Source organism: Python bivittatus, unplaced genomic scaffold (genome assembly GCF_059951505.1).
Source record: "Python bivittatus isolate LINGU-HERP-01145 unplaced genomic scaffold, Pbiv_v1 ctg000700_np1212, whole genome shotgun sequence".
NCBI lineage: Eukaryota > Metazoa > Chordata > Lepidosauria > Squamata > Pythonidae > Python > Python bivittatus.
Window position 1 is genome coordinate 32531572 of NW_028277098.1, and position 16031 is coordinate 32547602.

The 16031-nt window shown below is 33.1% G+C and overlaps 1 protein-coding gene across 1 annotated transcript in view; it reads left to right on the plus strand.

Annotated features, from left to right (window-relative positions):
* Window positions 1-351: 351 nt before the first annotated feature.
* LOC112541190 (vitellogenin-1-like) overlaps window positions 352-16031 on the plus strand; it is a 51882-nt gene continuing 36202 nt past the window's right edge. The window contains 10 exon segments of the mRNA XM_088153393.1: window positions 352-391; window positions 653-673; window positions 854-1005; window positions 2663-2917; window positions 4962-5123; window positions 10230-10387; window positions 11163-11313; window positions 11460-11605; window positions 11705-11870; window positions 15676-15801. Of these exon segments, the coding sequence (XP_088009519.1) occupies window positions 352-391; window positions 653-673; window positions 854-1005; window positions 2663-2917; window positions 4962-5123; window positions 10230-10387; window positions 11163-11313; window positions 11460-11605; window positions 11705-11870; window positions 15676-15801 (1377 nt within the window).

Sequence of the window (16031 nt, forward strand, 5' to 3'; positions counted from 1 at the left end):
CTTTTAATATTTTTTTTTCCAAAACTATGCATTGCTGTCTGTATTTTATTGTAAAATACCATTTTAGGAACACTGTAATTCAATGTTTGTTACATCTCAGTTGAATCATTACTAGTTAGCATTATTATTTAGCTACTAGAATTACTGAATTTTTAAATATTGATTTGGCCAATATTGCATGGTTTTGTGATTTCAGTATCTCTTATCAAGAAATGTTTCTTGTTTGGCCAATCAATACTGAATCAAACATGTGCTTACTCATCCAAAACGTTCCCAAGATGATCATGTGACTAAATATGATTCTCTATAAAACAGGTACTTGCAGTTTCTAGTTGACGTTCCCTTCCCATAATGAAAGCTGTAATTTTAGCACTGGCATTGACCCTTGTGGGTAAGTAAGCATTTTAATTCAAAATGTTTCAAAAATAGAACCTTAAAGAGACTAGTACATTTTCATCAGAACAAATAATGAAAAAAATTACACATTAATGGAAATGTTAAAAGCTCTGCATGACTAGGGCAACATTAACTCAAAATCCCCCAAACCCTTTATGTTTCTTATACCTCTGTATTTTTTTTAAAAATGGAAGAATTTTTTCTCACAGAAATAAAAATATTTTTTTCTCATTTGACTTTGATTTTTATCTTTCAGGTTGCCAACAACAAATTGCTCGTAAGTATATTCCCAGGCTAGCATTATTTCTTCTTCTTCAGAAATAAAATAACTATATATAATTTTAAAAGCCAATTTATAAGTATATGTATGTATGTATGTATGTATGTATGTATGTATGTATGTATGTAATAGTATATTTTCCACATATTACTTTATCATTTGTTTGAATTTTCACAGAAACTGATCTAAATCCCAATAAAGTTTTATCATATTATTATGAATTTCAAATTCAGAACAGAATGCCTGAAAAAGGCTTTTCAAGTGCTGGAATAAAGGTTATGTGTCAAGCAGAAATTGGTCATGATGATCAAGGCCAGAACTTTCTACAGGTAAGGAAAGAAGTCTAATTTGAAATTGATTTTTCTCTATGCTGTTTTCAAGTTTTGGAAGGGAGACAAAGCATTAATTTTTCCAACTTAGAATACATGTTCTGTTTTATGTCCTGATATAAATGCCTTATCACACTCTATCAGATCAAGCTAAACAGACTTGAAAGGTGTACTCTGCAAAAGGTATAATTTCAGATGCACAGTCATTTTTGCTGGATCAATTCTATTTTTTCCAAAATGTTAGTGCCAAGTTATTTCATTAAATGATTTTCATATTGAGCAAACAAAAATGTTTAAATCTGCGTGACTATTTCAATACTTGCAGGATGAAAACCACTACTGAGGCTTTACTTTGCAAGTTTTCTTTTTTTGAAAGAAAGCCTCAAAGCCTTTGAGTCAAAGTTGACTCCTGGAAACTGCCTGGACAAGTCCCTGCAGTTTTCTTGGCAAGGATTTTCAGAAGTGGTTTGCCATTTCCTCCTTCCTAGGGCTGAGAGAGAGTGACTGGCCCAAGGTCACTCAGCTGGCTTCGTGCCTAAGGTGGGACTAGAAGTCACAGTCTCCTGGTTTCTAGCCTGATGCCTTAACCACTACTCCAATCTGCTGTATTAAAAGATTTGAGTGTACAAAACTCTTTGCTGCCTTCCTGTGTAAGATGATACCCATTTCCAGATAAGTAGTTCTAAAGACAGAGTTCATACTTTCTTCAGTTATCATTTGGTTACTTTCAAGAAGGATGAGGGCATGTTTCTCCTAGCACTAAGATCGATTTCTCTTGCTTCAGTTATGTAAAGATTACAGGTCTTTCAATCTTTCAATTCCTAGTCATGCTGGTTGGATATAATCCCAATTTTCCCTCTCATACCAGCTCCCCTGCCTTAGCATGCCACTGTTGTTAGATATTTTGTTGTTAGGTGGGCAACATAAAAAGGAGGTGTTTACTGCATTTTTGGTAAGTTGAGGGACCACATACAGTTTAGTAGGTTAGAAATTATGCAAACTTGTTCAAGGTAGAGTAACCCTTTCTAGCCCTCTGATTCATGATCCTTTCTAATTGTGAAATAGGGTACTAATGTTTATGATATAATGCAGAACATTTAACTTCTTACCTACCTGTTAATATTTAGTTGTTCTCAGGTTTAGTCCAAGCTCAGCTGTAAATCCTGACTTTCCAGAAATCTTAGCCCTTTATTCAGAAACTGACTTACTCAGAAGGCACTCACATATGATTCAGCTAGAACAGTCTATTTCAGACAAGAATTCAGCCCTCTATACACAGAAGACTTGTCTACTGAATTGATATAGATCTATGCTCCAGGATTTAAACTCTAGATTTTTCCCCTGCCTTTGTAAATTAACAGCTCATTTTTTTGATCGCTTTGGAGACATCTGATATACACTGATTTAGAGTTGTCTCTACCCTGGAACTCTGGGCTCCTGTGTAACACCATTTCTGCACCATTTTATGTTAGTTTAAATACTATAATTTTAATGCTAAAAATAAAGTGTTACATTATCACTTCATTTTTAAAACCTACATACAGAGAATTTATGGCTTCTTTTCTTTAAAAACAGTCCTTTAAATTCAGGTGGGAGATTAAGGAAGAATAAAATAAAGTTTTACTATGTGCATTTTTAAAATTTCTTTGTGTGACAGGTTCACTCCTTTGAAGCAATGGATTACAATGGCATATACCCTTGGACACCCTTTATTTCATCACCCAAACTAACTGAAGTGTTTGAAAAACAGTTCAAGGATTTAATTGTTACATATCAATACAAAAATGGGCACGTAGAAGACATAATGGCTCCAGCACATGTCTCAGAATTTGCTTTGAACCTCTGCAAAGGAATTTTGAATATACATGAATATACCATCAAGAGTGACCAGAAAAACTATAATTTAAGAGAGGTGAACCATAATTTCAGTTTTATTTGTGATATGGCATTATGACCTTCTGCTTTCCTTTTTGTCCAATAACACAGTTACAGTTCTATTTGGGTTATAAGCAACATTTCTGGGTCAGACAAGAATTCTGAAGTTGAACATGATTTCTCAGTAGTGTGATTTTATCTGCAACCAATTTTCAGTTCACTTTGTTGGGTAGGAGTGGTTGTCCTAACCTGGAGTCCCACAGCACTTACTGTACAGTCATTGATATTAGTATCAACAGAGAAATTCCAAATTGCACCTTCTAATCATATATTTAGAGCAGGGCTTTTCTGCTCTAGGGTTTTGCTAGAAGTTGGTTGGGTTCCATGAGAGACTGAGGGCAAAACAAAAAAAAAAGGCTCACTCAAGCACAGCCCATTTTTTATCGCTACAGCTTTGCTTCTGGATTGAAGGTTCCAGGAATTTACAGATTCCACATTCTGAATAAGTTTGAAAACCTGGATTTAGAGTACAGCCCAAAGCATAACATGTGTGTTCAAGTCCCACTAAAATTTTAACAGTGCAACCCTATGGCTGTCTATTCAGAAATAAGGATTATTAAGTTCCATGGAATTTGCATGTGGGTTTGGGGCCTTGAATGTCTGACTCTGAATTGGACTGTGGCCCAAGTGTGTGTCTGTGTGTACCCTTGTACCCTTGTGAGTGTATACACACACACATCTGAAATAACTTGCTGGTAGAGCTAAAAGGAAGGAAGAAAATTCTTCTTAAACTCCTGTAAAATAAATCTGCAAAATTGTAATTTGGTTCATAATAAAATCCTAAATTAATTTTACTTATCTATGTAAATTAATTACCTCAACTAGATACTGATACTGGTAAAATAGTTAAAATTATTTTGATAGAAAATTCAGAATATAATCAATTTAATTTAAGAAACAGCTATGTGAATATAGGAATATTGAACTTGGAAAACTGACTTGCAGCTTACTGACCACTGATCATATTTAATCCCTGAATCACCTGAATGTCTACTTTTTATATATGCTATTTTTTTTCCTCACATCTCCCTCCAGTTAAACAAGTCCAAATCAGCTAAAATCAGGATCATTGTTTTTATTAGAGGCTATATTCCACAGTATCCAAATTATCCAGCATATCATTTTATATACTTAATAAACAAATAAAATAGTGTTCAAAAAGGGTCTGTTGTACTGATTACCAAGATATATCATATTGCTATGTGGCATTCATCCACAGGTTTTTTTGTTTTTAGGAAGGAAAAAAGAAAAAAGTCATGGAAGGTCACAAGTAGAATAGCAGCCTTCCAAATTCAATGCAAATATTCCCTCTTTCATTTCATATTGGGTTCATTATGTGAAGGTGCTGCTACAATTTGGGATGGTGAATATCATTTCGTTAAGCTAATGGCAAGTATAAAGCACATGGAAGCGTCTAGGCTTCAAATGCCTTGGGGGGGAATAAAACAAATTTAAACTTAGTAGAAATACTAAATACATACTGAGGTTTCACTTTTGATGAATACTAAAAAAGTGATATAATATTAGAGATCTGAGTGAACTCTGCTAATATAAGAAAGAAAATTCTCATTTCTTTGGTAAGTGAACTAATTATTGCTGCTTTCATGACATACCTGCTCATATACAATTCCAAGGCTTCTAATAGAGGAATGTATGAATTGTAAATTAGGTGTAATAGGATTTTTAGGGACAATATGCCAGTTACGGCTCTGAAATTTCTTGATTTTGAGGTTTAATTCTCATTGATCAGATTATTTGGCCATTTTTTAATTAAAATTTTCCAAATCATGCTTTAAATACAATAAGCCTAATTGAAAATGAACAAAGAACTTCTCAAAGGAACAAGCCAGGTTTTTACTGAGAGCTGTAGGGGTTTGCAGTGATGGAGGAGGAGGAGAAATAATTGAGAATTTGATTACAGGCATTAGGAGTTAGAATGGGGATTGCAATTCCCCAAGTGGATTGATACTTTTCATAAGGAACTTACCTTTGTATTGTATTTATAATTATTTATTTTGCAGAATGGCATTGAGGGTAGATGTAACACAACATACATCATTCAAAACACTGAGAAACCAGATGAATTCTTGATGACCAAATCCAAGGATTTAACTGATTGTGATAACATAGCTTTAAAAGTTGTTGGTGCTGCATATGTTACTCCATGTCAACTCTGCAGACAGGTCAGTACCATTAATGGATGTGTGTGTGTGAGAGAGTTGATAGATAGATGCTATAGATATAGATATATAGAGTTGGGCATACAAGTTTAATAAATTATTATTATTAGGCCTAGATATACTCTGTATGTGTGTGTACATATATATATATATATATATATATATATATATATATACACATCACATTTATATAGCCACCCATCTCACAAAGCAATATTATAATTTTATTAAAAGTTTTAAAAAGGAAGATAAAAACTGATACAAACTAATATAAAGAAGAAAAAAGAAAAAGAAAAGAATCAAAGAGAAAGTTAAAAGTGCAAGAAAGGAAAAACAGTTAAAGAAAAATAGAAAAGAAACAAAAAAAGATACAAAGAAGTGGCTTCCAATCTTTTTTACAGCAGTTATAAGTACAATTATAAATTTACTTCTTTATCTAAAATTACACTGTTTCTCTCCTTTCTATATCCTACCCTCTCTAAACTTCAAAACTATAAATCATAAGTTCATTTTTTTTCTGTTTTCCACAAAAAGTCCATAAGAGGTTTCCAGTCAGCAATAAACGTAAATATTGTCTTTTCTCTAATCAAAGTAGTCAATTGGCTATCTCAATGACTTCCCTCATCTTCACCAACCATTCCTCCATTGTAGGTATTGCCAAATCTTTCCATCTTTGTGCATACAATTATCTCACTGCATTGTATGCACAAAGATGTACACAAAGTCATTGTATACAAAGTATACAAAGTCATTGTATACAAAAACGAAGTTCCATGATTTTAACCCAACTATTTGTCCATCAGTCCCAAGAGAAAGATCTCTGGTCTTAACTATATATTAATCTTTAAAATCCTCTGAATCAGTGTATGCATTTGAATCCAAAATTTTCTAGCTTTTTTATACATCCACCAAGCATAATAAAATGTCCCTTCTTGTTGTTCACATTTCCAATATGAATTTGAAGTGCCTTTGTACATTCTAGACAGTTTCTCCAGTGACATATACCAACAGTACATCATTTTATAAACATTCTCTTTAAGATTATAACATAGTGTAAATTTCAATCCTTTCAACCACATATTTTCCCATTTTTCCCTCTGTATATTATAGCCAAAAAAATTAGCCCACTTTATCATACACCTGTTTACTTATTCTTCTTCAGTTTCAAACTTCAACAGAAGTTTATACATTTTAGCAATTACATGTTCATCATTTGTATATAATTACATTTCAACCTCAGGTCTTACAATGTTCAAAACCATTACCCCTTTTGTCTACTTGAAATCTTTTTAATAACTATAAATAAGAAAACCATTGGTTTCTTGTCCCTCTGTCACCAGTTCTTCTTTTGATTTTATTTTGTATTCCCCTTGACAAAATTCTAGTATTTCATGGTAAGTTAACCATTTGGGTTTGCCTATCATTTCTCGTCTAGAAAATGTTTCTTGTGCTGAGAGCCACGAGGGTGTTTTCGGGCACAACCTGGATTTGTAACTATTCCATATTCTCAATATGGCATGTCTAACATAATGATTTTTAAAATCCACATTAATCTTAACTTTGTCATACCACAGATGCCCATGCTACCCAAATCTCAGATCATGTTCTTCTAACTCCAAAAGTCTTCTATTTCTCAGCAGCACCCACTCTTTAATCCAAACCAAACAGCAAGCTGTAAAATACAATTTCAAATCAGGTAAACCCAATCCTCCTCTTTCCTTTGTATCCTGTAACACCTTATATTTAACTCATGTTTTTTCCCCTGCCACACAGATTTAGATATATTCTTTTGCCACTGTTTAAATGGTGCATCAGTTGTCAATATTGGTATTGTCTGAAACAAAAACATCATTCTAGTCAGGACATTCATTTTTATCACAGAAATTCTTCCCAGCAATGATAATTGTAGTTTCTCCCATCTTAACACATCTTTTTAAACTTCATTCCATGTCTTAACATAGTTATTTTGAAATAACATACAATTCATATATGTCATAGTGATACCCAGATATTTTACTTTCTTCTCCATCTTAAAACCCATTTTATTCATCAATTCTGTTTCATCTTCTATTTTCATGGTTTTTGTTAACATCTTTGACTTATGTTTGTTAATCTTAAACCCTGCTAATGTACCAAATTCTTTTTGTTTTCCCATTAATGTTTCAATTCCCTTTAAAGGATCTTCCAAAACCAACACCAAGTCATCTGCAAAAGCCCTTAACTTATAAGTTCCTTTTTTAATCTTTACTCCCACAATTCTTGTCTTATCTCCCTATTCAGTTATTCAAGAACCAAAATAAACAAGAGAGGGGACAGTGGGCATCCCTATCTTCTTCCTTTTTGTATCTCACAAGGCTTTGTTAGATCTTCATTAACAATTATTTGTGCTTTCTGTGAAGTATAAATTGATCTCACCCTTTTTATAAAGTTCTCTCCAAAGTTCGTATCGTCCAAAACTTTGAACAGGAAAGCCCAGTTCAAATTGTCAAAGGCCTTCTCCGCATCTAAGAAAATCATTGCAGCTTGTTTTTAATTACATTGCTCCAAATACTCCAAAATGTCCAGCACATTCCTAAGATTATCCTTTAACTGACTTTTAGGTAAAAACCCACATTGATCCTCATGAATAAATTCTTGCAAAATTATTTTCAGTCTGTCAGCTAGAATTGTTGTGAACAATTGGTAGTCATTATTCAATAATGATATCAGCCTATAGTTTCTTGTTAAAATCAAATCTTGTCCCTCTTTAGGTATTAGTGCTATATTGGCTTCTTTCCAGGTCTCTGGCATCTTTCCTCCCTGTAAGATAGAGTTCACCGTGTTTTGTAAAGGTTGTAAAAGTTCATCCTCAAACCATTTATAATAAGAACCTGATAATCCACATGGTCCAGGGACCTTTCCTGGTTTAATCTTTTTATAGTTTCAGAAACTTCCCTTATTGTTATAAGTCCATTCATAATCTGTTTCAGTTCCTCTGTAATCCCGGGTAAATTTTGTTTCTTTAGGTATTCATCTACTGTATTTTCTCCTGAGAGATGTCACTTGCTTTATACAAGTTAGAATATTACTGATGAAATACTTTTTGCATGGCCACGCTATCTGCTAATACAGTATCTCCCTCTTGTAGTTTCAATATCATTTTCTTTTCTTTTTCCTTTTGTAATTTATATGCCAACCATTTCCCTGGTTTGTTTGCAAACTCAAAGTTTTTTTGCTTTACGCTGTTCATTTTTATTTCCATTTCTCTTACTGTTAACATAGATAACTGCCATTGTAAAAGTTTAATTTGTTGAGAAATACTTAGATATAAATGATATAAGCCATTTCATATATGCAAGCAGATTCATTGTTATTTATTTGCACACAGTTCCATAACTGCCCTGTTAACAGACTTTGGTTGCTGTGATTCACCACATTGTTTGACCCATTTTTAACATGCAGTCACAAATTGCAAAAGAGAGAGAGCCAAAGTAATTGTGTGAATTAAATATTACTGGCAGCCTTTTTTTAAAATATATTTTTTATTGAAAGTTTTAAAAACAAGAGTAAAAATTAATACAAACTAAAATAGAGTAGTCGCTTCCAATCTTCTTTACAGCAGTTATAATTGTAGCTTTACCTCTTTCTCTAAAGTTACACCATGACTCTCTTCTTTCTATAATCTATCCTAATTGTCAAAATCATAGATCATAAATTCATTTTTTCCTGTTTTACGCAAAAAGTCCATAAGGGGTCTCCAGTCAGCAATAAATGTAGATATTGTCTTTTCTCTAATCAAACATGAACATTACTGGCATCCTGAGAAAGTTATTCATGCAGATATTTTCATGAGAAACATATTATTTAAATTGAAAGCCTAGGTCTTAAGATAACTATATTGTGTGTATTAAATTACAGAGGCATGTTTATATGATTAACTAACCTCAAAAGTCAGTCCTAGCAACTCCCCTTTCATTTTCACTCTGCACCTGCAATGTATATTACAATATTCAATGTTCTATTGAACAAACGGATTGCTTGTTATTAGTGTAAACTGGAGATACAATGTAAAGAGGTTACCTTCCCCTACCCTCCTTGTAAAGTGGAGTCAAAACTTCGTTAAACTGTAAGTTCGGTTAAGATAATTTAACACAGTGCAGTAATACTACCATATGAAATTACTCTTATGAACACAAGAAAGTTGTCTCAAATTTAATTGACTTTTAGACTAAGCTCTGCAAACTATGAAGTTTTCTGTGTATCTATACAAGAAGTGTTCCAATTTGAAAATAAGTTCTACTAAAATCAATTCCAAGCCATAGTTTTAACGTTAGATATATGCAAGTGACCACAGTGATGATGAACATACTATTTGTCCCATTGCAAGACTTGAAGGGCAGTTTGGGATAGATCATCATGGACAAGATCTATTTATGGGTCACCAAGAGTTTGACACTGACTTGATGGCACATAATCAATCAATCAGTATGTAAACATGTAGAAACGTGAACAGTTTTTAGTGCAAAAATAGTAAACTAATTTTCATTTTCAAGATACCCACACATTTTAATCAAGCAGGGTCTCTCTTTCATGTACTTTTTTTTTCTTTACATATTCTAAGCCTATCCCTAAAAAAAAGAACACACAAAAAAATTATGATGAACCAAAAATATATTTTACATACTATTTGTCCCCACTACTGCCTTTTCTTAAACATCAGTAATAATGTTCTTCACAATATAGAGACACAAGGCTTAAAGACACCATATCAGTAACTGGGGTACATCAGAAAGAGGGTTTTATTCCATTCATGCTTATTGGTTTTCTTTATCCATCTTGTTGAACACTGTTTCTGTTGACCATCACAATAGATAACACAAAAGGAGACCAGATAAAAGGCATTTTCTTATTCCTCACTTGTCCAAGCAAGTGACAACATAGAAATTAAATTTGCCATACAAAGAGCAGAGGTTCCCTTGTCCTGGATGGAATGTAGTTTGCCAGTTGCCAATCCTTATTGTTAACTGTACTTAAACAAAATTATTGTATTTGTATTGTATAAGTAGTCATTTCCTCACTTCTATTGCATAAATTGCCTTCTAATTACATTTTTATTTTTTTTCTGTAAAGAAAAATAGGAATTTTCAAGCCACTGCCACATCAAACTACAGAATTAAGGGTTTGAAGGGAGGAAATGATAAACTAATCCTGCAAGCCAATGTTCAAGAAATCCAACAATTCATACCATTCGATGAACAAAATGGAGAAAGTGTCATAATGGAGGCCAGGTCTTAGAACTCTGTTATAATTGCTCCAAAATTATGAATGCCTTTATTTTATGATTGTATCATGTTACATACCCTTAACCCTTATCCCTTAACATTGTGTTTCTAGAACTGTATTTCTTATGTCCCAAATTATCGAAGAGCATCATGCTATAAATCTGAAATATTTTGCTTATTTACTATATCATTATCTATTTAATAACAAGCATTCTCAGTAAAATTAGAAGAGTCATTTTTGACTTCATCTGTCCAGAATCAAAGATGACAAGTTAACATCCCCCACTATTGGCCTGAAAAACTTTAATAACATTATATAGAATTATTCATTCAACCAACTTTAGATGTTGAAAGAATTGGTTGGAGATTTTCATTACTACAGGATAATAATAATGGTCCAATATATTGCATGCCATATCTACTTCTTTTTTGAGCAATAATTTAAGATAAAACAATACAAAACTGGCCCACAGAAATAATTTACCTTAATTATGTGGCTCAGAATTAGTTTTTAAAGGAGAGAAATGAAGTTCATTTATAGGCACACTAAAATTATAAATGTTGTATGAATCAAAGTTTTGAAGTTTCAAAAAGTTTTATGATCCAGAGATCAAGCAGTACTTGAAATAAAAGATTAGACCAATAATACTATCAAAGTGTCCAGATTTTTGTTTTGATTTTTATCAAAACAAAAACCAGTTGATAATTAAGGGCAAAACCACAAACAGAAATGTATTCCTAATTAGTTTTCTCTTAATTTCACTGTATCTTTATTCTTTAGACAGAAAATGGAATTCTTGGAAGCCCATAACCGCTTGCCACAAATACCTTCTGACTTGAAGAAATATGGGTCACTTTCATATAATTTTAAAAAGAGTGGATTTGCTATACTTCCTGTTCCATTATCAAAAATCAAGAACTTAAACAAGGAGGTAAGCTTAAAGGTTAGAATGCAAATGGGTTTTTGATTACATGTAAATATTCTTGATTCAATGATGAAACAATATCTGAAAGTTTTGGGGTTTTGGGTTGCTTTGTTTTTCTAACAACAACAAAAGAATAATAACCTATCCAACAGATTGAGGATGGATTGCGTTACCTGGCAGATGAAAATTTTCCAAAGGATGGTAAAAGATTTGTGTATCTTGTCAACCTTTTGCGCAAAGAAAATGAAATCAATTATTCTGAAGTGTTTGACCCCTACTTTAGCCAGCCAGTGCATAGGTAAGATAATATAGGAAGTTATTTTATTATTAAAAAGCATAATTGGATATTTAAATCCAAATAATGACAGTTCAGGCATGATTTCTCCTTTTTCTGCAGAGCCATCATTTTGGATTTAATTTCTGCTGTGGGTACCTCAACGGCACTAAAATATGTGAGGCACAAAATGGTTCAACAAGAAATCACCAGATTTGAAGAAGTCCAGACATTGCTGGTGTTCTTCCATTTCTGCAATGCATCTGAAGAAGTAGTTGAAGAAGCTATGGTAAAATACTGTTATTATTCTTGCTATTGCTATTATTATATTGTTAATGTTGTCAACTGCTATTATTAGCAGTAGTACTCCTTGTGGAAGACTTAATAGAATGATTGAGGGGAACGCTAAAACATGACAACGCATACAGTTTGGATATCTCACAGATTTACAAATAACTTCTAGCTTTTAAACTCACTCTCCATATCTTGAGTAAGACTAACTTGAATGAAATTCTCCAGGTGTGGAAGCTGTTGCATTGCAGATGTTGCTGAACTATAACTCCCAGCTTCCCTACCCAGCATTGCCAGTGCAACATGTATAGGGCTATTGGTTCAACCTAACTCATCTAAAACAAACTTTCCTAGTAACTAGATTAGAATTTACACCCCTACAGTCATAGACCTAATCATGGATCATATCCTGTATGAAAGCTAAGAGAGACAACAAGGTGAAATGCAGAAATCTGAAAGCTATACAATATGTGAAGAAAAAAATATATGGATATAACTTATACTGATTTACTCTTAACTTTTTAAATATAATTTTATTGCTTTTTAATTAATAACAAAAAAGAAAAAATAATTCAAAAAGAAGGAGGTATTAAAAGGTGGTATTACAAAAAAGTCACAAAAATGCAAGAACAAAAAATAAATAAATAAAAACTTAGTGTAATATACCATTATACAATAGTTAAACATCTATATATGTTTATCTAATGCAAATATTATTCAAATGCATATATATTTCCAAGATTTATTTATTTATTTATTAAATTTGTCCCCCCGCCCATCTCCCCCCAATGGAGATATACATGGACAGTCATATAATACATTTATATGACTGTCATTTTTTTTAACCTATTGTATTTTGTTAAAATGAGTCCCATATTTCACTGTACTTATCCATACAAAGTCTACACCTATAGGCAATCCACTCATAAGTGGCAAGTGCAATCAGGTCTTCAATCCATTGAGTGAATGGGGCCATACATTTATCTTTTTAATGTTGCAATATCAGTTTTTTGGCTATAGTAAGGACACGGAGAATCCACTTACATTGTCCAGATGTCAAATTCCATGTACTAGGCATATAGTTCAAAAGAATATTATCCTCTGAAAATTTTAGCTTTTGTTCCACAGTCATGTTTGTATAGTCCACTACTTTCTTCCAAAACTTAGTAAGTATAGGACATTGTGAAAACATACATTTTAAAGAGGCATCTTCAACAAAATGCTGTTTTTGACAATCTTTTTCTATACAAATGTAATGGATCCAGTAAATTCTAAATATTATTTTTTTGTTGTATAAGTCATAGTTTACAGTCCATTGACACTCTTGCTATAGGAGTTAAGACACTCTCCCATTGTCTAGGCCAGTGATTCTCAACCTTTTTGAAGCTGCCGCCCCCCTAAGGAGAGGAAAATTTTTCAACGCCACCCTTTGTGAAAATCCTGTAATTTGGGGATGGGGAGCAGGGGGGAGTTACTGAATTATAAAAGGCAAAAATTTTAAGTAATTTTTTTCAGTAGACTTACATGCCAAATTTGTTCAATTTAACTCGATACTTTTGCCCTGGAAGGTAATTGCATTCCTTTTATTAAAATTAAAATGATTAATGCAAAAAAAATGAAGCGAACGAAAAGCAACTCAAGAAACATGGGTCAAATCAAACATTCATATTGAAAGGACGCTCAACGCACGCACTGCAATTAATCGCGCGGGAAGATAGCTGACACACGCGCTGAGATTAATTGCGCGGGAAAACAGCTGACGCATGTGCTGTGCTGGTTGGGATTGGAGAAGAATCATAGTGTCAAGTTCTTCAAGGTCATCCTACCTAGAATACAAATTCGTCTCACCATTCTTAGAAGTGCGTGAGAGCAGCCGTCGCGTAAGTTCGTTTTATTGCTGGTACAAATGGTGTAAACCAGATAATCGATTTAATAATTTTGGGGGGGAGTTTTAAAATTAAGTTCGAATGCCAAAACATGCTCATCGCCCCCCTACCGCCCAAAACAAGTTCACCGCCCCTCAGCATCCTCCCACCGCCCCCGTTGAGAACCAATGGTCTAGGCAATATATAAATCTCTAATTCTTTATTCCACTCATCCCTTAACATCTGCATATCAAACTGATTTATTGATAACAAATATCTATAAAAGCTAATAGTAGGATTTTTAGTTCTGAAGGATTGAACAAGTTCTAGTATCTTGGATGTTTCATAAGCTGAAAATGCTGCTTGTCCCAACAATGTTGTTAACAGATGTTGTAACTGTAAATATTGCCATTGGAATACATTTGATAAATTATATTTTAACACAACATATGTTAAAAATTCATCTTCATCATCTATCCACTGGTCTAGAGTCCATATACATGATTCCATCCAACTTTTCCATATCACCATCTTTTCCCCAATTTTTAAAGTTGGGTTTCCCTATAAAGTCAGTTTGGCATGGGAAGAGGGGTCAATTTTTTTTTTTAATTATACAGTATGTTCTACAGCTTTCTAACTGATGAAATTGTTTCCAGAGATATTAGAGTTCTGTTATATTTAGATCCTAATACTGTCCATCCAACCAAAGGGGTCATATATGTATATTCCAATGTTTCCCAAATCGGAAAGTTAACACCAATTGTTGGCTTCCAGTATTTAATACTTGACAAAACGTAAGCATGATGATATGGCTCCGGATTCAGAAAACTGAATCCTCCCTCATTGATTGGTAACTGCATTTCCTGTAAAGATATTCTCAGAATGGAAGAACCCCATAAAAATTTTCTAAACAAAGAATTTATTTTCTGAAAATATTTTCCAGATATTTGAACAGGAATTCCTCTCAGAATATAAATTAACCTGGGAATAATGTTCATTTTGAGAGCATTCACCTTTCCCCAAAGGCTGAGGTTCAATGACTCCCATCTATCCATATCTAAAGAAACCTCTTTACGTATTTTGTTTATATTAGATGTTACTAACTTAGTTATATCTTTTGGTATGCACACGCCTAAATAAATAAATAAATAAATTCTGTACGAATGCAAAATTGGAATTTCTTAAATGGATGGGTAACTAAATTTTCTGATTTACTCTTAATTTGGCATTAGCACATACTGTTGGCCATGCTGATTGGAAATTATAGGAGTTCCAATTCCAACATATCTGAAAGCTGCCACATTAAAGAAACTCATATTCTATCCTTCTACCATGATAATATTCTCATCAAATAAACTATGGTGATTCCCTATGTATAAGTCTGTAATTATTGACACCCTTGCCTGCGGCACTGACACCATCTAATGAAATGTTCTTAATGTTCTTACCTGAAATCTTCAAAATGCTGGAGATATAGTAGAAAATTGTCCTGAAATTGTTTTTACTGCAACCAAGTCTCTTTGTCAGATCTTGGAAACACTTTGCTGATTGAGAACCAATATCTGTGTTAGGTCAGAAACTGAGCTGGACTTTTTTTTTTTTTTTAATGTAGCCTTGTCATAAACTCATAGATCAGGGCTTTAGGCAAGCCATTCATCTGTGATGTGGAAAAAGTGATACTGATCAGTTATCATAAGAAATATTGGGATAATACACTGTAAGAAATCTTATATGGTAAAATATCAACACTATAGACCATTTTACAGATGCTAAGCAGCATAATCCCTTTATATTTGGATTTTTAATTTCTGACTGTGATCTAGTATGTACTTGCACCAATGTTATGGATCCACATGCTAAATATGAGCAACCATTTGCTTCATATTGCATCTCCCTTTGATACTCAGTTATAGTAACAGTCAAATATTCTTCCCACAGGCCATTGTGACAGAAGTTCTTAAAGGTCCACAGAGTGTCTATCGTACTTCCATCTGTCTCTGCTATGGGACATTACTTTCCAGATTCTATGCTGTCTCAGACACAACCCCCAACAAATATCTCAAGGTACATTGCCCAATTTCAATTCTGTTTCTTCACCTAAAGATCCTTAAGCTCCAAGGTGCTAACTCAGCTCAGATGAAGGAACTTTCAAATGAAAATATCTCTGTTGAGTAATTTTCAGGTGTTACTACAAAACATTAAAATGAGATTTTTGCTTCACTGACATCAGCATTGTTATCTCCAACTGGAATTGGGAAAAAAAATGTGAGAACAGCAAATAATGTTTAACATTT